This window comes from Adiantum capillus-veneris, chromosome 20, assembly GCF_014529385.1.
Source record: "Adiantum capillus-veneris isolate H3 chromosome 20, ASM1452938v2, whole genome shotgun sequence".
Taxonomy (NCBI): Eukaryota; Viridiplantae; Streptophyta; class Polypodiopsida; order Polypodiales; family Pteridaceae; genus Adiantum; species Adiantum capillus-veneris.
The window spans coordinates 16,182,283-16,207,143 of NC_140950.1; the positions used below are offsets into that span (position 1 = coordinate 16,182,283).

The following is a 24,861-nucleotide window of genomic DNA, read 5'->3' on the forward strand; positions in this document are numbered from 1 at the left end:
TTCCGGACAGCTCTTAGTAACTCAAGTGCGTCACTTAAGTATGCAGATGTAGAGAGTTCTCTCTTGATGGAAGAGATGAACAGGAAGAACACCACAGGTGGGTCTTCTAATGCATTGCACTTGAGAGGCAAGTCTCAACAGAGGGAGAAATCTGACAGTAAGGACAGGGCACGCAGCAAATCTCGTAGGAAAGATGTTGTGTGTCATCATTGTGGAAAGAAAGGGCATTATAAACGGGAATGCTATGAGTGGAAGAAAGAGAAGAACAAGGGTGCTGAAACTGATGCAAAGGACAAGGGAAATGCCAAGAAGAGCACTGTGTTGATTGAGGAAATCAATGTTGCTAGTAGTTGTGACAGTGACAGCAGCACTGATGTACTCAATGCCTCTTCTGTGGATGCACATACCCTTGCTATGGGTTCTGATGTGGACATGCATACTTGGATTCTTGATTCAGGTGCCTCCTTTCATGTAACACCTCATAGGGATTGGTTTACACAGTACTCAGGTGAGGTGCAGGGCACTGTTTATTTCGGAGATAACTATGCATGTGACATTGCAGGTATTGGCAGTGTCCAGTTTTCCTTTGCTGATGGTATGACTTTTGTTTTGCACAAAGTGCGCCATGTGCCACAACTCAAGAAGAGTTTGATTAGTATAGGGCAACTAGATGATGCAGGCTATCACACCACTTTTGGTGATAGCAAGTGGAAAATTTGTAAAGGGACCCGGATTGTAGCCAAGGGTTGTAAATCGGACACTTTGTATCCTTTGCATGTATCTAGTGTGCGTGACCATGTTGTCGCCGTAACCGAGCAGCCAAGTGTTTCTTTGTGGCATGGCCGGTTGGGACACATGAGTAAAAGAGGAATGGAAACTCTGTCTCGTTGTGGTTATTTGCCGTGTTTGAGGTATGCTGATTTTTCTCATTGTGAGCACTGTATTTATGGTAAGCACAGTCAAACACCGCACAAAAGGTCTCTTTCTTTGAAGTCTGACAGGTTAGACTTAGTGCATTCCGATGTATGTGAAATGCCACAGTTGTCCTTAGGGGAAAAGAAATATTTTGTCTCGTTTATCGATGATGCTACACGTAAGGTGTGGGTGTATCCAATACGTGCTAAAAGCGATGTTTTGGATACTTTCAAGAAGTTTCTTGCATTTGTTGAGAATCAAACTGACAAGAAGCTTAGGTCTTTGCGCTCAGACAATGGGGGGGAGTATGTATCAAAAGCATTTATTGACTTTTGTGCTACTAAAGGTATTAAAAGAGAGCTCACGGCTCCTATTAATCCCTCTCAGAATGGAGTTGCAGAGAGGTTGAACCGGACTATCCAAGAGAAAGTTCGGAGTATGCTGTCACATGCTGCATTACCTCATGGTTTTTGGGCAGAAGCTGTGCAAACAGCTATTCACTTGATTAATCGCTCACCTAGCAAGGCTTTGGGTGGAAAGGTGCCTGAGGAGGTGTGGTCTGGCAAGCCACCCTCATATGCACATTTAAGAGTGTTTGGTTGTGAGGCCTATGTTCACATCCGGAGTGAACTGCGCACCAAACTAGAACCAAAGTCTCATAAATGCATTTTCCTAGGATATGGTGAGGATGGTGAAATGGGGTATAGATTATGGGATCCCGCATTACGGAAAATCATACGCAGCAATGATGTCATCTTCAATGAGAATTGCATGCACAAACAGCCCACAAAGGTCGAGGAAGTGCGCCGGGTTGTTTTTCGTGAAGATGTTACATATGGACAGCCAAGAAGGCCCAATGTTCAGCAGCCTTTACATGCTGAAAATGGTGCTGAAAATTAGCCATTAGTTGCTGAAAATCAGCCCCAACAAGTTGCCATTGATGCACCACAGGTAGGGGAACAGGTTGATGCTCCTAGACCGCCCGTTGTTGCGATGCAACCGGCTGAACAGCCTGCTGTTTTTGATGGTTTACAGGCTGAAAATCCACCTGTTATGGATCATTGGGTGCGTAGGTCTACTCGGGTGACAAGGCCCCCCGATAGATATGAACCGTCTTTGGACTATGTCATGCTTACTGATTGTGGTGAGCCGTCTTGCTATAAAGAGGCTATGCAACGGGAAGACAGTAAGAAATGGTTCAAAGCAATGGTTTCGGAAATGCAGTCTTTGGAGAAAAACCATACATGGGACTTGGTTGATTTGCCTAAAGGGCATAAGGCTCTGCCATGTAAATGGGTTTACAAGACCAAGGTCACATCCGATGCTTCTTCTAAGTACAAGGCACGTTTGGTTGCTAAAAGGGTACAAGCAAAAGCATGGTGTTGATTTTGATGAGATTTTTTCTCCTGTTGTAAAGCTTGCCACATTACGTCTTGTTTTAGGCCTGGTTGCTTCTGAAGATATGGAGTTAAAGCAAATGGATGTCAAAACAACGTTTTTGCATGGCGATTTGCTTGAGATGATCTATATGATGCAGCCAGAAGGTTTTGTGTCAAAGGGGCAAGAGAAGAAAGTATGTAGACTCTTGAAGAGCTTGTATGGTTTGAAACAGTCTCCCCGTGCATGGTATCACAAGTTTGATACATTCATGAGGTCTCAAGGATACAAAAGAAGTAATTCTGATCACTGTTTGTATATCAAAACGGCAAGTGATGGATCTCTTCTATTGCTGATTTTGTATGTTGATGACATGCTTATTGCAGGTAAAAATGTCACAGAGTTGGATGCATTACAGCAAAGCTTAAAGAATCGCTTTGACATGAAGGATCTTGGTGAAGCTAATCATATTTTGGGCATGCGTATCTCTCGAGATAGACCCAACAGGCGTCTGTATCTATCTCAACGAGATTATGTTAATAAGGTGCTACATCGTTTTCATATGGATGGGGGAAAGGCACTTGGTACTCCGCTACCTCCATATGTAAAACTGACTGCACATGACTGCCCAAACACAGATGATATGCGGGCTGAAATGGCCAAGATTCCTTATGCATCAGTCGTTGGCAGTTTGATGTATGCTATGGTTGCTACACGTCCGGACATTGCATTTGCGGTGGGAGTGGTAAGCAGGTACATGAGCAATCCTGGCAAAAAGCATTGGGAAGCAGTGAAGTGTATCTTGAGATACTTGAAAGGCACTAAAGACTTGTGCATTTGTTTTGGGAAGAGTGAGACATCTGTGCATGGCTTTACAGATGCAGATTTTGCTGGACATCCAGATTGCAGGAAGTCTACCTCTGGATATGTGTTTACATTCACAGGAGGTGCAGTTTCTTGGATTTCTAGACTGCAAAAATGTGTTGCTTTGTCTACCACTGAGGCTGAGTATGTGGCTGCCACTGAGGCATGCAAAGAAGCTTTGTGGCTCATGCGTTTGGTAGAAGAGCTTGGCATTAAGTCACCGGTTCCTGTGCTACACTGTGATAGTCAGAGTGCTATTATGCTTGCAAGGAATCCCGTTTTTCATGCCAAGACAAAGCACATAGAGGTGAAGTATCATTTTATCAGGAGTGTGCTTGATGACAAGAGCATTACACTTGTCAAGGTGCACACAGATGACAATCCTGCAGATCTTTTGACCAAGAGTCTTCCAGCAGAGCGGTTTGCATATTGCCGTCAGATGATGGGTGTTGGATGAGTAAGTGCATGATCAGCTGATGTATCATAGTTAGTTGATTCTTTGATCTCCCAAGGTACATTGCCTTTAGGTGGGAGGTTGTTAGGGAATAAAGGCCTAAGTGCCTTGTACTTATTAACTTATAAGTTAAAAGACTTATAAGTGAGGGGGCCCAAGTGTGAATGGCCCCCTAGTCACTTACTCATATACTCAAAGGCCAAGCCCAAAAAAAAAAAAAAAATCGTGACTTCTCCCAGATTTCTACGAGCGTTCTCTCTCTCTCTCTCACGAACTTTCTCTGCGTGAGCTTCTTCTGCGCCACTCTCCCCTTCTCCTTCACTCTCATTGCATAGAATAGCAAGTGGGCTCTCTCTCCTGCTCCCCCACAGCATCTAGATCCACAACGGACCTCAATGATGTCAGATTAACTAATTCTTATTGTGATCATGTCCATAGATTTCTCGAGACTAAAATGATGCAATCATTTTATCAATCATTCCAAATTTCAATCCTACACTCAAACACAGTCACATATGGGAGTAATCAAAAATCATATTCATTTCCGGGAATTCCAGTAATCAAAAATCATATTCATTACCGGGAATTCCAGTTCATCAATCACACACTGAGTTTATTCTGAACAAAGTGTTTCAATCATTCAGTCTAGTCATCTTATCGCTGTGTAGCCATCTCATCCCTCGGGAACTCTTGATGTGCTCACCACAGTATCCAGTCGTATCATTCATCATCAGTCATCATCATCAATCATGATTCTTATCTTGAATCCTGATCGTGTTCATTCTAGAGCTATCATTGCTCTTGATTGCATTCATATGAAAATTTGTCATCATCTCATTCTCGGTTTCATGTAACAGACTTGGACACTCCAAGTCAAGAATCTACCACAACAGCACCAAATAACCACTTCAAAACAGTTCACAGTTCACAATTAATTCGACACTAGCCCGGCGGAGTTTCGTGCCTAGAGATATTGGCCCCAAAGACTGGCGCCCCTTTCAGTATTTCTTTTTGTATTAATCTGTGTTCAAAGTACAAGAGTGCAGGCAGGCGCTCACACTCATACTCTGCGTCCAGATGCCCCGAGTTATGACGCCTGCTCACATATTTAATGGTTACAAGGGATGCTAAAAGCAGATTCCCAAAAGCTGAAAATCAAAAGCCTAAAAATAAAGCAAAGGATTTGTCTCTCACAAGCTCTCTCTTGAGCCAATAGAAATAAAGCAAAAGCTTCACTTCTCTTTCCAATTTGCTTAGAGTAAATAAAGCAAAAGCTCTCTCTCTCTCTCTCTCTCTCTCTCTCTCTCTCTCTCTCTCTCTCTCTCTCTCTCTCTCTCTCTCCGTAGGAAAGCAACAAAAAGCAATGCCAAAATCTGCCATTGAAACAGCCCGCAAAAAGCGCCGCAATCTGCGGACGTCTGTACAGCCTGCCACGTGTCTTGCATTTCGCGATTTCCGGGATTGGCAGCCACATCAACATTTTCTTCCGGCTTGTGCAAGGTGTGTGTGTACACACGGGCAGCCACGTCATCACTTTGTGACATACCCCCCTCTTGAAAGCATTGTAATCGCCCACGATTACTGTTGCAAAACAGACAGAAGCCATAAACTGCCTTAGCAAACACCGACTGTTAGTGCCGACGCACTAGGAGCATACATCTAGCACATGTACCAATCAACAGTCACATCACACGACATCACAGGACATCACATGGCATTCAACATTCATTCGGATCTTAAACCATGATTTATCGGCAATGCAGTTAGTCATCGCATCTAGATCCAGTCGGGACCTCATAGATGCCCGATTGACTAACCCCTATTGCAACCATGTCTATTTGAGATCAGTCATTTCGTCTATCAGTTCCTGCACAAGTCAAGAACAAATCAGTTTTATAATCCGAAATTTCATTTCATAAAGTCATACAGCAGAATGTTGTCAGCTCTCAGTATCCTTGAAGCTCGAAAAGACATCAATGACTCTAGTATTCTAAAAATCAAGGCATCTGTTGACAAAGGAGCGGAGTAACTCCCCTCTAGTGCATCCCACTGCACCAGATCTGCGGCCAAGGTGAATTCTGGATTCCATTTGGAATAGACTATGCTAAACCAAAAGCTTCAAGATAAAGGTTTACAATCTGAGGAGTAAACTAGGTCCTCTTCGCATCCAATGCAGGATAGTTCTTGAATTTAACCAAGACCCACCTTCTTACTTTACCCTTATTCTTTGTGTCCTTACGTGCCAAAATCTGTTCAGGAACAAGGATCCTCATTTTCCTCCACTTCGGGTTGCTCATCGGGCTCCACATCATCAGGCACATCACCTTTGAAAGGTTTCAAGAGACTCACATGAAATGCATTGTGAATCCTCCAAGTGTCAGGCAGTTTCAGTCGGACAGAGACATCATTGATCTTTTCGGAGATCTGGAAAGGTTCGTAGTATCTCATACTAAGCTTTGGAAAAAGCCTCTCCTTTCCCTTCTTCTTTCTCAAGCGTGCCTTCTCAAAAACGTAAGAGCACCCAATCATCCTCCTTCAATTTCAAATCGCGATGATGGCGATCCGCTGCCTTTTTCTGTCTTTCTTGAGATTTCTGCAAAGCCTAGCAGACCTTGGCAAAGCCGTGTCTAGGTCGCGCGTGTACTCGTCAGCTACAAAAATCTTATCTTTCGTGCTTAGGAAGGGTGGAACCTTCCCAACACCTTCAGCAATCTCAAATGGCGCCTTCCCCATCGAAGAGTGTATCGAGTTATTGTAGGCAAATTCCACCAAAGATAGATACTTTTCCCATTAAGTCTTCTAATCCGAGATATGAGACTTCAATAAATCTAAAACCACTGAATTGCCAATCTCAGATTGTTTCTCACTCTACAGGTGGAAAGATGACGAGATCTACAACCACGTGCCAATGTTTCCCAAATTGCCTTCCAAAACAAACTCGTAAATCTGGGGTCCCTGCCGGAGACAATCGTCTTAGGCATGCCACGTAATCTAAAAATCTGGGCCACAAATAGTCTCGCTAAGTGATCCGGCTTGACTGTTTTCTTCACTGGAATGAAATGAGCCTACTTGCTAAATCTGTCAATAACAGTCCAGATACCATCGTAACCACTCTGTGTTCTCGGGAGATAAAAAATGAAATCCATTGCAATACTTTCCCAGGGGCGGGTGGGTATGAGTAAAGGCTGTAACAATCCCTGTGCTTTATGCTTGTCAAACTTGACCTTCTGGCATACCAAGCAACTGCGCACAAACTCGTCCACATCGTTCTTGAGTCTCGGCCAAAAGAAGTATCTCTCTACCCCTTTCATGGTGGTAGCAATGCCGTGGTGACTCGTAAAAGACGGACAGTGGCATTCAGTCATAACCTTTTCCCTCAACGGCTGTGTAACGCACAACATGGTTTTCCTCATTAAGTAGCCATCCCGAATGGAATATTCTGCTATTGTCTCCCCATCCTGTATCCGTGTGAAAACGGAGCGGGTGGTAACTCGCCTGGCAGGCCCTCTGAGAAGCAATCGGCATAAGAGTGGAGAAAATCTTGGCGTTCTTTATCAAGTTCAGACATATTTGTCCTATCCTCATCACCTAACTCTTTCAAAAAGATCGAGTAAACAAACAGACTGGATTTCATTAATTTTGAAATGGCCGAAGCCGATACAATTGGGACAGACTCGCCCTTAAGTTTAATGTCAAGTACAATGGTTCTGCCCTTCTCTGTGGTCAATGTCGCTTTCCTCGCCCGATAGTCGACCACAGCGTTGTTCTTGTGGTACCAGGAAATTCCCAAGAGGACATCACAACCTTCCAAAGGCATTATGTAAAAGTCCTCATGCCACAAATACCCCTGACAATGCAACCGAAGTTTGCCAATGACCGGTGTAATGCCTGTGTCCTTGCCAGGTGCCGCTAGAACTGCCTCCGCAAGTGGTCCCATCCGATCGGGAGTGATCTCGAGCCGCGCCACCAATTCCGATGAAATGAAGTTGGCCTTGGCTCCTCCATAGAAGAAGATCAGAGCTTCTTGGTCTTTCACTTTGCCCCAAGCTCGGCAAAGTTCTGTACTCTCGTCCACGATGCAAGGATCGGTACCCACGCAATCTGCAACCAGTCATGTTTTCATCTTGCCTTTTCTTCCACGTTCCTCAGCTGCTCTCGAACTCTCAGGCCTTTCGTCGTCCTTGTCGTTTTGTTCTTTCTGTGCCTTTTTAGGGCACTTCGCGGAGATATGTCCAGTTTCCCCGCATCCAAAGCACTTCCCTTCCCTGATGTAGCTAGCCCGCTCCTAAGGAGTAAGCTTGGGTCGTGCATCTTTCTTTTTTGGGTTGCTCTTCCTCTTTCTACTTTCATTTGTCGAAGTCTGTTCGGCTCTTTGTGTCATGATCTCATCGGTAGGGTAGGTCAAACTGCCATAGTGAATGGAAAAACCCCGTTTCGTATAACTCATCAACTCCTGAATAGAAGTTGACTTTTGTTCCAAGCACTGATCTCGGATCTCTGTAGGAAGACCCAAGGTAAACCGCTCAATCTGTTCCTTGAACGAGTTCTTAAATGAAGAGGCGGGTAGAAAAGAGCTCCAGAATCTCTCGCAATAAGCGTCCACTATATCCTTCTTGGTCATTCGAAGATGGTTCCAAGCAGCTCGTATATCGCGTTCATAATCTCGAGTCAATCATGAAGAAATAAAAAGCCTCTTGAATTTCAGCCATTTAACTGGCGCAGTCTTGTTTAATAGAAGCATGGACCACCAAGTTTGAGCAATCCCCTTAGAGTAAGAGGCAGCTCTCCGAATCTTAAGAGTGCTCTGAGTAACGGCCTCCCGCGAAAGCGATGTCAAACTGATGTACAAAAGACAAGGCTTTCGAAGAATCTCTATAACCAAAAAACGTGTCAAATTTAATTCACTGTCCACCTTCCTTAAACTCTCGAACTTTCTTGCTTTTGCCTTCCAGAAAGTCATATTGGTTGGCTTCATAAAAATTCTTCTTCTTTGCATAAAAGTTGTTGTCATCAGAGTCTGAACTGTTTGTAGACGAGTCCTCTGTAGAACTGTCAATCACGGGGCGAGATGTAGACTTCTTTGCCTTTTTCTTGCCCTTTCCGAAGCGTTGCTTTTTGCTTCGCTTTTTGCCTTTTTTGTCTTCTTTGCTCGAATCAGATGAGCTAGAAGAACTGTCAGAAGAAGAAGAAGAAGAGTTGGGTACTCCTTCAAATCGAACACGCTTCTTCTGCTTTCTTGCTTTTTCAAAAGTAGATTGATGACCCAAATAACCCGGGAAGTCAATGCCTTTCTTCTGCTTTTTGTCGTGCTTTTTAGCTTTGTTCTGTGCGTCAAAAAGCTGAGCAATTCGTGCATCAACCACCTCTTCTAAGTCCTTCTCTGTATACTTCTTGGGAGTAGGAGGTTTCTTGAGAGCGGGTTTTCGGGGTGGTTTTGTGGTTTTCTGCCACTGCGTGTGCTCCTCTTCAAAAGAAGTATTGCGCATATATTTAGCCAATTCCGGGTCCTTGGCAAAATTAAGCATCATCTTAGTTGCATCGCTGATCAATCGTCGACGGTCCATCTCTTGACGCTCCGCCTGAGTAGGCCAAGGCGGGCCATACTCCTCGAGTGAATCTTCGTTGCGATCCCTTCCCGCATCTCCGGATGCAGAGGGAGTCGATTGATCTTTGCCTGAAGCCATAGGTGCCGCGAAAAAAATTTAGGGATCGCCATGCTCTAATTAATACCATTGTAACAGACTTGGACACTCCAAGTCAAGAATCTACCGCAACAGCACCAAATAACCACTTCAAAACAGTTCACAGTTCACAATTTATTCGACACTGGCCCGGCGGAGTTCCGTGCCTAGAGATATTGGCCCCAAAGACTGGCGCCCCTTTCGGTATTTCTTTTCGTATTAATCTGTGTTCAAAGTACAAGAGTGCGGGTAGGCGCTCACACTCGGACTCTGCGTCCAGATGCCTTGAGTTATGAGGCCTGCTCACATATTTAATGGTTACAAGGGATGCTAAAAGCAGATCCCCAAAAGCTGAAAATCAAAAGCCTAAAAATAAAGCAAAGGCTTTTTCTCTCACAAGCTCTCTCTTGAGCCAATAGAAAATAAAGCAAAAGCTTCTCTCTCTCTTTCCAATTTGCTTAGAGCAAATAAAGCAAAAGCTTTTTAACTCTCTCTCTCTCTCTCTCTCTCTCTCTCTCTCTCTCTCTCTCTCTCTCTCTCTCTCTCTCTCCGTAGGAAAGCAACAAAAAGCAATATCAAAATCTGCCGCTGAAACAGCCCATAAAAAGCACCGCAATCTACGGACGTCCATACAACCTGCCACGTGTCTTGCATTCCGCGATTTCCGGGACTGGTAGCCACGTCAGCATTTTCTTCCGGCTTGTGCAAGGTGTGTGTGTACACACGGACAGCCACGTCATCACTTTGTGAGTTGGCATCCTCTCTTGTTATGTCCCACTTACAGGAGAGGGGATCTGGTCTAAGACATCATCGGATGGGTGTCTAGTGCCCGGGCGAACGTAGTGTGAATCCGGCCAATGTGGCCAAGCAGTGTAAAAGGGAGGTCAAGGCCTCATTTGTAGTTATCGACCCCCACTGGCAGAGTGCCAATGGTCAGCCCATGAGGTTAGGAGTGTGTAAGGTCACCTCGAGGAGGCGAGGCTGTCACGAGTCTGTGGCAACTTTACTTGTTGATTTCCTTTTGGGGGAATTTTATTTGACTTGTTTTAAAGCACCCCTCTGGAAATGCCAATGCCCGAGTTGCATGGTGTGAGGCGGACAGTGTGTCACGTGACACATCCAACCCTATGTGTCCGTGGACAAGCTACAGCACGACGAGGGTTCAGTTCAGTCAAGTCAGTCTAGAATAGGAAGTGATCTGGCACTTTTCCGAGTCTGTTCGCAGACCGTGCATGCCTAGTCACTTAGTGTAGATGCATATCCTCTGGTTGCACACAGCATGATCAAAAGCATTCCCATCAGAATCCATCAAAATCCTTCAGGGAAATTGTCCAGTGCATTTAGCCTATTTTCCCTATTTTCGACATTTTTCACTTATTAATTTTAAGTGACTTTTTTTGGAAAGTAGGTAGGGCAAATTGAGTAAGTTTGTATATAAACAAACCTAAACTAGCACTAATTGGCAGAAGAGGCAGCAGGAGCACCTTGCTCAACAGACAACTTCTCAGCAAGACCAATCTCCGCGACTACTCTGCGTTTTCTCCACAGAAGACCTAGCGTTTTTGCATTAGATCAGCCTTGGCGTTTTGTGCATAGCAGATCAGCCCCAACGTCGTCAAGACACAGCAGATCAGCCTAGCGTTTTGCTTTTGCAAAACAACCGGCGACAACCGAGAAGATTTTCAGCCCTAGCGTTTTTGCATCTGCATCACACCCTAGCGTTTTGCAAATTCTCTGCGACAGAACCTCAAGAACCATCAGCATTTTCAGTTTTCAGCCCTTAGACACCGCAGATCAAGTCCCAAACCTCGCAGATCTCACCTTCCCGCAGCAATTCCTCGCCACACGGTCAGTTTCCACAAGGTTTACAGTTTCCGCCCGGAAAACGCAGATTTCAACATCTGCGTTTTCAGCACGTCGTCGTCGCATCGTCGCCATCGACATCGTCACCGACATAGAGTCAGAATTCAGCAGATAAAGATTTGCAGATTTCAGCCCATACCATTTTCAGTTTTCAGCCCGTCTCGTCGTCATCCTCATCGGCATCGACATCGTCGGCAAGTCCAAGCATTGTAGAGATTTGTGCAATCAATAGTAGACCACTCTCGCTGACGAGTGGGGCCTTCGGAAGGGTTCTACAACGTCTCTGGTGTCGTATTCTCTTCTCTCTCTATCTCTCAGTCTCATTGTCACCAGCGTGTGACTGCTATCTATCCTTTTTGTTGATTTCTTTCTTATTATCTATTTACTTTCACTTTTTGGAAACACCCCTCGGGAAATCTAACTGCCCTGCATTGCATAGCTAGTGTGGAACTGTCCAGAGGGAGTCCGGGCCTGAGGGCAAGAGAGCACTAAGGTTGGACAAGGACTATGGTTAGCCAAGTGGGGTCATTGACTAGCCAAAGTGGAATCCTTTGCTACAGAGGCTACATTTCAGTTCTGGATGTGGCCGCAGTGTACAAAGAGGGTCGGATGACCTAGAAAGATACAATGGCAGCATCTCCTAAAATTTAGGGAACTGCTATTTTGGGACCTGAAAATGTCTTCGCGTCATTACGTGCAGTTTGACATGGGGATCATTTTGTTACTCTGTGGCCAAGTCAACAGAGGCTGCAGGTGAGATATTTTTAGACCCGAGGGTCTAAAGCGGGAAAATGCACAAATGAGTGACACTTGGCACTCTGAGGCCAGTTTACTACTTATAGAGAAGGCAAAAACGTGATTTATAGCTGGGAGGCTCATTTTGCAAGTGTCTGTCACAGGTTAAGAGCTATGGAGTGCTTGCTTTCCCTCTTATGCACAGTGCGGTGCCAGGAGTGATGCCCTGCACGCTACGCACTGCCCTCTCTCTCCCCTTTGGCAGTATGTTATGCCCCTCTAGTGGGCTCTTCATTTGACCAATGTACAGTTGTGTGGGTTCATGCGCGATTGCCGAGGCAAGAGCCTCTTGCACAGGTACTGGATTAGCTAGCGGCTAATCCCCCCGCAGGTACAGGTGAATTCGGAGAGGTTTCACGCCAGAAATCTCGTCCGATTCAAAGGGCAAGTAGCCCTACAGGTGCGGGAGCTCGAGGACTTGCTAGGGATGCGACCGGCACGTGAAACGGAGCCCGAAACAGTGAATTACAGCCTGCTGTGTATTTTTGCAGGTTTAGGGTTTTGGCCCTAAACGGACCCTAATACCCCCAGGAGGTTCGGGGACGCAAGGGGACCGCTGTACAGGCGATCTGGCGCATTTTCAGGGCTGAAAACAGAGAATTCAGCGTGCTGCAGATTCTCGCCAGGTTTTGCAAAGTGCCCGTATGCGTCGGGAAAGTCGGCCAATGCGTGGGAATACCGACTGTGAAGGGTTCTAGTACAGTTACGCTGCCGAAATCGGGCTGGAACAGTGGAAATTCAGCCGAGTTTGTGCGGCGCAGCTTGTAGGGAACCACAGCGTTTATTCCCTCTTTTGAACAATAAAGAAATACCGAAAGGGGCGCCTAAGTTAGGGGCCAATCTGGTGTCTGTCCACTCATACAGGTGCAATCTAGCAGCCTGTATCCCTCTCCCCTTTGTTGTGTCTTGAAAGTACAGGTAAAATAGACGACTAATAATGGGTGAAAGCTAAATCAAGGTTTAAAGTAAAGTCTACCGCCCTTTTTGGATTGAACAGGCCGGTTTCACTCATACACTTCCATTCACAGTGTCCATTCACTTTGTTTGTGTCCATTGCTCTCTCACTAAAGGAACGGAAGGCTCTCCCTTCCGTAAGTAAAAGGAACCCTTGAGCACAGTTCGGAACACTCATCTTGAGCAAAGTTCAAACATTCATTCCACTGCACCTAACACAGTGAGAGTCTAGGCCAGCCGGCCAGTGATCACACTGAAGTTGGGCAAATGGACTAAAGTTAGCCACGGTGGGGCTACGAGTGTAAATTACCTGATAGCTGGCCGACATTGCATTTTTCGATGTGGTTACAGTGGTGATTGATGGTCAGATGACCTGTGTGAGTGCCATGGAAGTATCTCCTTAAATTTAGGGAACTGCTATTTTGGACCTGAAAATGCGTTCGCGTCATTACCTCTGGTATGACAAGGGGAACATTTTACAACTCTGTCGCGAAGTCACCTTGGCAACCAAAGATTTTTAGGCGGCAACCTTGAAACAGGAAATGGCTTGTAAACGCGCTAAGTGGCACATTTCTGTGCACTTTCCTCATGCAAGAAGAAGTGGCACTGAATTTATAGCTGGGAGGCTCATTTGCAAGTTTCTGGTCACAGGTTAAGAGCTATGGAGTGCTTTCTTTCCCTCCTATGTACAGTGCGGTGCCAGGAGTGATGCCCTGCACGCTACGCACTGCTCTCTCCCCCCTACAAGCAGTTATGTTATGCCCCCCGAGTGGGCTTCTCATTTGACCAATGTACAGCTGTGGGGATTTATGCTTCTGTGCCGAGGCAAGAGCCTCTCTGAACAGGAATGGGTGTAGCTAACTGCTACGCCAAAGCAGGCACCGGTGAGGGTGATAACCTCACCACACAGGTGCATTTTCAGCGCTGCGTATTCGCTGAAATTGGACTGTTTTGCAGCCGTCATGATACCGGGAGCGTTGGGAACAATGCCCCACTGTTAGACCACAGTTCGGGGGCTGTTTAGGGCTGAAAACAGAGGAAAAACCAGTAATTACAGCGTGCTGTAATTACTGTTTTTGCGCAGGAAACAGGGGGTCTATGCTATTGGAAACGAGTCAGAGCTTGGGAAACTGTCCAGGGCAAGTTTTGGGGTTGTTGTGCTACCGAAATTGTGTCTGCACAGGTGATATCTAGTCGTAGCTTGGAAGACTGTCCAGGGCAAGCTTTGGGGTCGTTATGCTGCCAAAATTTTGCCTGTACAGGTGCCATCTTGCTGGATACACATAAAGGTCTCAAGGACTCTGGTTTTTTTTTTTGTAGTCTATTCCTCATTCCTGAAAGATAATAAAGAAATACCGAAAGGGGCGCCAACCTTTGGGGCCTACAGGTGTCACTGTCAGCTTCCTGGCCGTGCTTTTGTTTTGAAGTGTAATTCCAGTCTCAGTTACAGGTTCCTTATAAGTCAGTGCTTTGTGTCGTAAAGTCAAGTGTTAAAGAATCGGGTGAAAGTTAACGTCTACCGCCCTACGGGCTGGTTCTAGAGGCCAGGTGGTATGGGACGCTCGGTCTTAAAGGTGCACGCCTACGTCCTCGGACGTTAGCCCCAGTACGGGGGTGTTGTCGGGTGGTGGATATGGTCAGGTGGTTTGTTTGACGCATGTCTGTAAGTAGTCCCTGTAGCCAGGAGATCCGCTTTGCTTGTTCGTTTCATGGTATCAGAGCTGGCTTGGCTGCAAGAGTCCGATAACCTCAATTTTGCGTAACTTTTAATGACTAATTGCTGAAATTATTTGTTTTTCTTCTCATAAGCATGTGTGCAGGTGAAAATTAATGTTCTTTTGTTGATTTTTGAAAGAAAAATAAAACAGCAATTTAACAGATGAGAATGCTGAGAATCAGAAGCTTTTTTATTAATTTTGCTGCTTTTCAACGAAAATCAGTGAATTCTTCATTAATTTGCTGATCTATAATTACATTCAGCATATAGTACTTTTTTGATCCCTCTTTGTGTTCTCCCTTTGCGAGAGAGAGAGAGAGAGAGAGAGAGAGTACCTCTCTCTGGTGATGGCTGCACCACTCCAGCGTGGAAGAGAAGAAGAAATCGAAGCACAGAATCTGTTAACATTTCCAGCGTGGAAGAGACCGCAGTGCTGGCATCTGATGTAGGTTGCATTTCGTGCGAAGGCCACAAGCGGGCACGCGCTTGGTTTCTTTTCTCTCTCTCCACGCGTCCCCCCCAACGGATTGAATTCGCTGGTTGCCCCAAGAGATGGCTTGATTTTTTTACGCTGCCCTTTTATTAAGTGGCCCTTTTATTTTTAAATGGCCTAGGCACTTTGGTTTTTTTTAAGTAAAGTATGGAATTTGAGTTTCATTAAAAACCTCTTACAGAGACTGAAAAAACACTTACAAAGACCCAGCTTTAAGCTCCCTGCTCCACTCCCGACGCTCCTCTCTCCCATCTACTCGCACTCACGCGCTCTCGCCATCGCCTCCGAACCTCACGCCGTGTAACAAATTTGGACACTCCAAGTCAAGATTCTACCGCAACACAACAGAGATTCACTTCAAAACAGTTCACAGTTCACAATTCACAATTGATTCGACACGGCGCCCGGCAAAGTTCCGTGCCTAGAGATATTGGCCCCAAAGACTGGCGCCCCTTTCGGTATTTCTTTTTGTATTAAATCTGTGCTCAAAGTACAAGGGAGTGGGAGGGTCTTACTCTCACACTCTGCGTCCAAATGCTCTGAGAAGTGGGAGCCCAAGCCACACTTATAAAGATTTACAAGCGATGCCAAAAGCAAAGCCCCAAAAGCTGCCCCCCCATAAAAAGCATTCAAAAATAATGACATTCATCTCTCAAGGCTTGCTTGATAAAGCAACTCAAAATAAATCAATTTTCCCCAAAAGCTCTCTCTCTTTTGCGTAGAAATCAGTCTTGCAATTGCGTAGGAAAAAGCAGCAATTCCGTACGGCAATGCCACGTCAGCAGTCCATATGACTGCCGCATTTTCCGCTGCCATTTTTGCGGGATCCGTACGGTAGTGCCACATCAACCCTAGACAACGTGTTTTCCGAGTGTCTTGCCAGGGTGCCTACGTACTGTTGGGCATGCCACGTCACTGTATTGTGACATGCTGACATGGAGAGCTTCCTAGAAGTCAACTTTTCGTGAGCAAAAAGTGCAAAAAAGGCCCCATTTCGCATGAAACTTCTAGTTTACATTCAAGTTTCACCATTCCTCCAGCTCGGATGCACAACGTGAAGACGCACCAAGTAACATTCAAATTCCGTTCACGCATGCTTTCTACACATGGATTACCAGTACTTTCCAGAGCCTCAATGAGTGCTCCGCTTCAGAAAACGCAAACGTCCATACAAACGTTTACTTGTCCTCTCTCGAAGGGGCCTTAGAGGGGTTTAACGCTCGTCTTGCTGCTCTCGAGAATACTGCTCATTCCACGACTATACGTATTTCCGAGAACGATACCCATTTCCAGCAATTGCGGACGTAGATTGCTGCTTCTGGGCGCTCATAAGGTGGCCCCACTGCCACAATTCCATACAAGACCAGTAATTTCTCAAGGGAAGAGGAGCGTATGGAATTGATCGTAAATAACTACGTACTTTGATCTCCATGGGGAGCATGATAAACGGACAATTCAGAAGATTCCTCTCTACTTGCACAGTAAGGCACTTACCTAGTGACGTGACATGACATGACAAAAGCCTACAACGTGGGCTGACTTCTTTGTGAAATTCAAGAAGGATTTTGCAAAAATGAACCCTTTAAAAGCTTATGCAAAGTTGCAGAGTCTTTCGATGAAAACTCTGTCTTTCGATAAATATACAACGGCTTTCAAAGAAGCGCTCACCTTCTGCAAGGTGGACTCCACGCATGTTGTGGACATGTATATGTTGGGTTCGCATGAGGACCACCGTTGGGCCTTGATCAAAGAGAAGCCCCAACTAAGGTCGAGGATGCTATAGCAAAGACCAAAACATTCCTTTTGATAAATGGGGCGAATTATGAGAAGAAAAGAAGTTTAAATCACCAATCCGGCGAGGGCACTTTGAGAAAGTGGCCTTGATTCCAGTAGAGGTCCAAATTGCCATTGAGACTTTCTCAAGAGAAGAAGAAAGCCACAAACGCGGTCATTGCTGAAGCAATGAAGAAGGGAGCATGTTTTCGTTGTGGCCAAATGGGCCACCAAATTAAAGGCTGCCCCAAGAAGAAGACCAAGAAACCGCAAGGAGGCCCTTTGATTTAGATTCACGAGATCATTCGAGTTGAAATCCATCATTAAGCGCATAGTTCATGCACTATCTGCACTTGATGAGAAGATAATCAGACCTACCCAATACATGCGCTCATGCTATATGGGGCGTATATATCTGTATATGATGGTGATCTCTAGAAGGCCATCTTTATGACCAGGGCTACCTGTGAGGGTCTAATCCATGTCCACTTATGTTTTTCGCTACACAAGTCGTGTCTTAAGTACTCTGTTTTTCTCACATAGTGAGAAGGTATGTGAGGCACCTGGGGCCCTCTCAAATTCAAACCCCGTACAGTGTCGCCACAGTGCCACTAAGGAAAGCTGTACTCTTTGTTCTCTTTCAAACCAATCTAACTTTGATGAACAAATCCACCACCAAAATAAATAGACCAATGACACAAACATAACAGAAGCCCGCATTTGAGGAGTGTTCATAAACTTCACAAATAGGGTTTTCTGCCCCGTTTGGCCTGTGACTGGGAAAGTCCTAAACCAAAGTCTTCCATCCATTAAAACCTCCTCCAGAACAAAATCACTACACCATTTTTTCCACTCCAACAACAACAGATAATTTGAGTGACTTTACAAGGCTCAAACTCAAAGATCAAAGAGCTCCCAGAAAATGACATTTCAGACCAGTTCTTCTTTTTCACATTGAGAAGGCAGGTATATTTTAACGAACAGACGAGAAGGAGACACCCTACCTTGCTCTTCTTTTTCTCCTTCAGAGCTTGCTCTCGCTTATATCGCTCCCTATGAAAATCGAAAATCTTGCAAACGGGCGGATCTGGCTTTCCATCCACCTGCAGCATTGAACAATGAGCCCCAGGGATTGAACCATAAATGTGATGTATGCACTATCCATTTTTAGCGCACACATTTTCACTGAAGCTAAACACACTGCTTATCAAAAATGCTCTGTTCCAACAAACATGCCTCTATCATCGTACCTCCTCAACATTGACCCAGCACTAGCTAGAGATTTGTACCATGCTAGACAATGTAGCAATGTGTGAGGCCTGCAGTTGCTTTTGGAAAAATTCTGCTTCTCAAAATTTTCTTGAAACTATGAAAAGCACCTTGCAGACCTTGACACATTTCTCAAAAGACAATGCCCTACTCTTGCTAGTGTTGGGTAAATGCTGAAGAGTACGCCACTACTTTAGTTTTAAACGACATCTTTTGCCTGCAACACCTACTTGATGTAGTTTGTTGCAAAATTTAAACTCACCAAAACAAGGTCCATTTCTTTCTTCTTGGCCAGGAACAATGCTTCACCCCTTGAAACAATCCTGTGACCTACGACACACAAACTGGACTAAGCACAATACTCAAGTACATCAATACAATCACATCTTTCATTCTACGTTATCCATACATGTGATTTGCTCACCTTTACCATCTTCATCCACAAGACGAAGAGTTCTTGCAGTTATCTTGTCATTCAACATTGGTCCCTCATCTACAACCTTTGGTTTAGGCTGTTGAATTTCAAACTTTTTCTTCGCAGGTACTTGGTACTCCTGTCCCTCCTCGTCATCGTCTAAAAGTTCATCATCCTCTTCAATGTGTTGCTCATCCAGAACCTCATAATCATCATCGTCTGAAATCCGTTGCTCATCCAAAACCTCATAATCAGCACCACCTTCAAGTCTATCCTCATCTGTATTATCATCTTCATCTTCATCTTCATCTGACGCCTTTAGATTCCTGCTCTGTGAGGATTTTTTCTGTTACAAGGTGAAACTCACAATGAATAAGACAGCATGCTAATTCTTTATGAATTTAATGAGTGAATTCTGAATCTCTAAGCCGCTCACTGTTTTTCTTGACCACCAGATTTTATACTTCATGCAAAAGGTAGTAATGCAAGACACACAAAGAACACTGTCATGTATAATTGAATAGTAATCATGTCAACAAAAACAACGTTACTCATAATAAGACATCCTCATATCAACTCATAGCAAAAAGTTGACAGTGTTTGAGCATAATTCGGGGTAGATCTGGAGACAATGTTTGAATGCTCCTTTTTATGCCAAAAAGAACAGTAACCTTTCAATGACTTGGAAAAAGTGTTTACAATCTCTTTTCTATAAACAGCACTTATGCTAAGTCAGCTTTACGAAAGCTTAGTGGAATCCCAATAGTGAGGAGCTGTAGTAATGTGAGAAAGCCTCATGAACAGACCTTCAATCAGCAAAAAACTCATCTTACATTTACTGGCGCTGGTCTTGTGCTCAATGTTTAGCATACAGCATTGCCTATATGCTTGACCTCCAGTGCTAATTTGTAAGAAGCATACAAAACCGTAGAAGAATATTCTTAACGGAAGAGTCCAACAAGAAAAAGGCACCTTGTTAGTAGACCCATATCCTCGAGTAAACGTAGTTCGTATCCCAGGAGATCTCCACAGTAAGCTCCTTTGTGAAGCAGATACATATCTTAAATATGAAATGAACCCTGAGATCCTTGGCTCTCCAGCTGATAATACCACTTCATCTGTAACCGAAAAACAACTCGGTTTCAAATTGCATTACGATGGGGAGAACAATCCCAGCTAATAGCAAGCACAACTTCAACAATTTCATAATGTAGCATATGTAGCACCAGAAGACCAAGGTCACAGCACAATCAAATTAGCAGCATTTGGCTGAGTACACTCTTACTTTTTTTACAGTTACAGTGTTGACTTAAAGTTTAGCACTCTTTAAGGTTCCCATGATAAGAACGTTAAAAAAAGCCCAAATTCCCATCAAACGAAAGAGCAAGTTGTAGATACATGGTGGTCACTGAAAGTTTCATCAAATACCTGGTTTAGGTCCTTCGTTATGGAGGCTTGAATCAGTTGGCGTAAGTTTCTGCACGTACATATGAAGGCATTCAGTAAAAAGTCATGAATACACAACAAAACTATTTGACTAACTTTTAACAAAAGAAAGAAAAAAAGAGAGATTCTATTAACCGCCTCTAGAGCCCAAAGTCAGGAGAACAAAAGAACAAAGAAAGATTCCTATCAGAAAAGGTAAACAAAAAATAACACATTGATAACAATTAAAAGCACTTCCTTTTTCATCCTTTCGTCTTCAGGAGGAAAAGGGGAGCCGAAAAGGGAGGGGCTGGCTTGCCATCATCCCTGTCCACAGCCCTGTTCACCTTTCATATCCCCTCACCTAGCACCCCCTTCAGTATGCTCACCTCAGTCTCTCCATCCAACACTCCTCCACATTCGTTGCTCTCTCTCTCTCTCTCTCTCTCTCTCTCTCTCTCTCTCTCTCTCAACCAAGCCATTCACCCAACCGAGTTCAACCCCGACGCAATTGAGAAGGTTCGCCATGACAACCGCACCAACCAAGGCATCTTGGTATTCATGACTAAAGAGGCGTGTATAGCACTTCTACAACAAGCACGACTTCTCAAGGGCACCAAAGTATGGATAAGGGAGGCCTTGACCCGCAGCCAACTCAAAGTCAAGAAGCAAGAACTCCAAAAGGTTCGCGAAGCATGAGCAGCTAGGTATCACATCAATGGTATGATCCTCAGGACGAGCTGGTGGCAACTCGCTTGGCAGGCCCTCAGAAAAGCAATCGGCATGAGTGTGGAGAAAATCTTGGCGTTCTTTATCAAGGTCAAAAACATATTCGACCTTCAATCATCATTGAGTTCTCTCCAAAAAATGAAGGAAAGAAGCTGAATTTCATCAAGTACAATCTCTGCGCCCTTCATTTGTCAAAGTCGCTTTCTCAGCCCGATAGTCAACCACGGTATTGTTCTTTTGGTACCAAGGGATTTCGAGGAGGACGTTACAACCTCCCAAGGGCATTACGTAGAAGTCCTCGTGCCCTAAACACCCCTGACATTGCAAACGAAGTTTGCCAATGATCGGTGTAATGGCATCATCCCGTCCAAGTGCCGCTAGAACTACCTCCGCTTGTGGCCTTAGCCTGTCGGGCGTAATTCCAAAGCGAGCCGCCAATTCAAGTGAAAAGAAGTTGGCCTTAGCTCCTCCATCAAAGAAACATGAGGGCTTCCTGTTCTTTCACTTTTCCCTAGGTGCGGCAAAGTTTGTACTTTCATCCATCTGATTTGGTTCGGGCCCCACGCAATGTGGTACCAGTTTTGTTTTCATCTGCCTTTTCTGCCACATTCCTTTGCTGCTCTAGAACTCTTTGGCATGCCTTCAGTCTGATCTCGCTGCGCCTTTTTGGGGCACTTTGCGGAGATGTGCCCATGTTCCCCGCATCCAAAACATTTCCCCATCAAAGAGATAGATAAACCTTTCTCTAAGAGTCTGTCGGGGACGTGTATCTTTCTTTTCTTTGTTCTGGGAACTATTTCTCTTTCAACTTTCATTATTAGAAGTTTGTTGAGTTCTCTGAGTCAAGATCTCATCAGTGGGGTAAGTCAGATTGCCCGACTGTATGACAAAACCCCGTTTCTCATGACCCATCAATTCTTGAAAAGAATTCGACTTTTGTTCCAAGAAGTAGTCTCGGATCTCTGTAGGAAGTCCGCAGCAAAACCGCTCAATCTGTTCCTTAAACAAGACCTTTGTAAATGAAGAAGCTGGTAGAAAAGAGCTCCAAAATCTCTCGCAATCAGCGTCCAAAGAGACACCCTTGGTCATCCGAAGATGATTCCAAGCGGTTCGTATATCGCGTTCGTACTCCCAAGTCAACCAAGAAGAAATAAAAAGCCTTTTAAATTTCAGCCATTTAACTGGCGCTTTCTTGTTCAATAGAAGAGTGGACCACCATGTTTGAGCATTTCCCTTGAAGTAAGAGGTAGCCCTCCGAATCTTGGAGTGCTCTGAGTAATGTCCTCCAAAGAAAGCTATATCAAACTGCTATATGAAGGCCAAAGCCCTCGAAGCATCTCGGAATCCAGAAAAAGTGTCAAATTTAATTGATTGTCCACCTTCTTTAAATTCTCGAACTTTCTTACTTTATCCTCCAAAAAATCATACTGGTTGGCTTTATAGAAATTCTTCTTCTTTGCATAAAATCTGTGGTCATCGGAGTCCGAACTATCTTGCCAAAAGGTCAAATTTGACAGGCAAAAGGCACCAAGGTTGTTAGAGCCACTGCCGATTCCAATTTCCAGATAAGCCATGGGAAAGCATTGCTATGGACTTTATCTTTGATCTTCCAAGAACGCCAACAGGGAATGATGGTATATAGACCATTATTTGTAGATTCAGCAAACAGACCCATTTTATCCCTATCAGGAAGAAGATAAAATCTAATTAGATGGCACGGTTATTCATGTACAATGTATTCAAGTACCATGGTATGCCACAATCGATTGTCAGTGATCGTGATCCTCGCATGACAAGTTTGTTTTGGAGAGGATTGTTTGAGAACATGGGCACTACGCTCAAGTTCTCGTCCTCGTTTCATCCACAAACTGATGGACAGTCAGAAGAGGCTAATTCTAACGTCTTGCATTTGCTGAAATGTTATGTGTCGAATAATAAAGGCAAGTGGGAATAGTATTTGCCTATGCTTGAGTATGCGTACAACAATACGGTCCATTCATTAACTGGCAAGGCACCTTTTAAGATTGTTGAAGGCGGCAAGAAAGATTCCTCCCATTTTACATACAAAGGACAAGATCTTTGCGACAGATCGATATGTTGAAAACATGGATGAAATGTATAAGAAGATTAAGCTTGCCTTGGAGAAGACTCAAGCAAAGCAGAAAAGGGCTGTTGATCGTCACCGTCATGAATTACTATTTTCACCTAGTGATTGGGTACTTTTACGGTTTGAAAAGGCAAGGTTAAAGAAGATGAAGGGCAAGGAAAGGTTATTTCCAAAGCTCAACATGTGTTACTATGGGCCTTTTCAAGTGCTTGATAAGATCAGCGATGTTGCTTACAAGCTGAAATTGCCCGACGCTTGGAAGATTCATAATGCGTTTCACGTGAGTCTTCTAAGACCCTTCGTGGATGATGTGCCAGAAGTTATGCCAGATGAGGACCAGCCAAAAGTTAAGGAACTTAATGAAATTTTGGTTCCTGAGCAGATCTTGGCACATAAGGATAAAAAAGTTAAGGGACAGGTTGCAAGACGCTATTTGGTGAAGTTCAAGAACTATCCACCTATGGATGTAAAGTGGATGGAAGAGCAGGAACTATCAGTGTTACCAAATGTATTGCAACTTTACCTTGAGGCCTTTGGGGTTATAGCCTACGTATGTCCCAACACAACGTGTGCAAAGGAGGGGTAATGATAGAGCTAGCACATCAAATGTACATATGGATTCAATGTAATAGAAGTGTGCATCGTTCTTTAAATGTTTAGTGTACAATGTTCACTTCTATCATAGATGGAAATGATAAAAGTATGAAGGTCTCATTAAGTCATTTGTATCGATGTCTTATCATCTTTCTTGCGGGTACAGGCAATGATAAAAGAGTGCTAACAACACAAGATCATCAAAGGCATATATTTATAATATGCAATCGAGGACGTTTGCAATTTCAAGAGGGGGGTATGTCACGAGGACGTGGCAACTGCTAACCTTAGTTGTTGGTTTCTTTCCGATGATTTTCATTTGATTTCTAAGACCCTCTTTTTGAAGTTGCAAATGGCCGGACATTGTATGGCCAGTGTGAAACAGTAGTTTCACCCGAAGACGGAAAGTTCGTCGGCGCTAGAATTCGAGTAGTAAAAGGGTGTGTAGGCTCAATTCAAAGTCATTTAGGTCCCCTCGTCGCACTTAATAAGTCGGTGGATACTAGGAAACTAACTTAAATGAGGCACAGTGCCAAGATGGGATCACCAAGAGAAAATCACCCGAGAACTGAGCTACATCGCATTTTTGGACGTGGTCCGAGTGGTGAAAAATGGTCAGATGACCAGTGAGAGTCCAATGGAAGCATCTCCTAAAATTTAGGGAGCTGCTATTTTGGGCCACAAAATCTGTTCGCGTTATTAGCTTCAGAATGACAAGGGGAACATTTTATTACTCTGCCGCTAAGTCAATTGAGCAACCGGTTGAGATATTTGCGTTAAAATAAAACATGGGCTGCATTTTCAGCCGTATGGTGGATTGTTGCAGGTTAAGAGCTATTGTGTGCAAGCTTTCTCCTCTATGTACAGTGAAGTGCAAGAACTGAAGCCTTACACAGCTTTCACTTCTCTCTCTCTCTCTCCCCCCTACATGCAGCAACATGATGCCCCAAAAGAGGGCCCTTCATTTGACCTATGTACAGTTGTGTGGTCTTATGCTTCTGTGCCGAGGCAAGAGCCTCTTTGAGCAGGAACAGGAGTAGCTAATTGCTACTCCAAAAGCAAGCACCGGTGAGGGTGATAACCTCACCTTACAGAGAAAACGCCAGAGTTGTCGCGGGGGTTGGCCTTGCTGAGAAGTTGCCTGTTGAGCAAGGTGCTCCTGCTGCCTCTTCTCCAGAAAGTGCTAACTCTGGTTTGCTTATATATTAACTTAGCAAAATTACCCTACCTACTTTCCAACAAAAGTCACTTAAAAATAATAAGTGAAAAATGTCAAAAATAGGGAAAATAGGTAAAATGCACTAGGAAATTCCCCTGAAGGATTCTGATGGATTCTGATGGGAATGCTTATGATCATGCTGTGTGCAACCAGAGGATATGCATCTACACTAAGTGTCTGGACATGCACGGTCTGCGAACAGACTCACAAAAGTGCC

The 24,861-nt window shown here is 44.4% G+C and overlaps 1 protein-coding gene across 2 annotated transcripts in view; it reads right to left on the reverse strand.

The window, feature by feature from the left end:
* Positions 1–24,861, reverse strand: part of LOC147432160 (uncharacterized) — a 61,238-nt gene that overhangs the window by 32,781 nt on the left and 3,596 nt on the right. For both annotated transcript variants that reach the window (XM_086492149.1, XM_086492150.1), the window contains 5 exons: positions 19,999–20,047; positions 19,543–19,688; positions 18,580–18,916; positions 18,418–18,485; positions 17,891–17,989 (listed from right to left, as the gene is read on the reverse strand). In XM_086492149.1, coding sequence (XP_086348275.1) covers positions 17,891–17,989; positions 18,418–18,485; positions 18,580–18,916; positions 19,543–19,688; positions 19,999–20,047 — 699 coding nt within the window. The remainder of the gene's footprint in view (positions 1–17,890; positions 17,990–18,417; positions 18,486–18,579; positions 18,917–19,542; positions 19,689–19,998; positions 20,048–24,861) is intronic.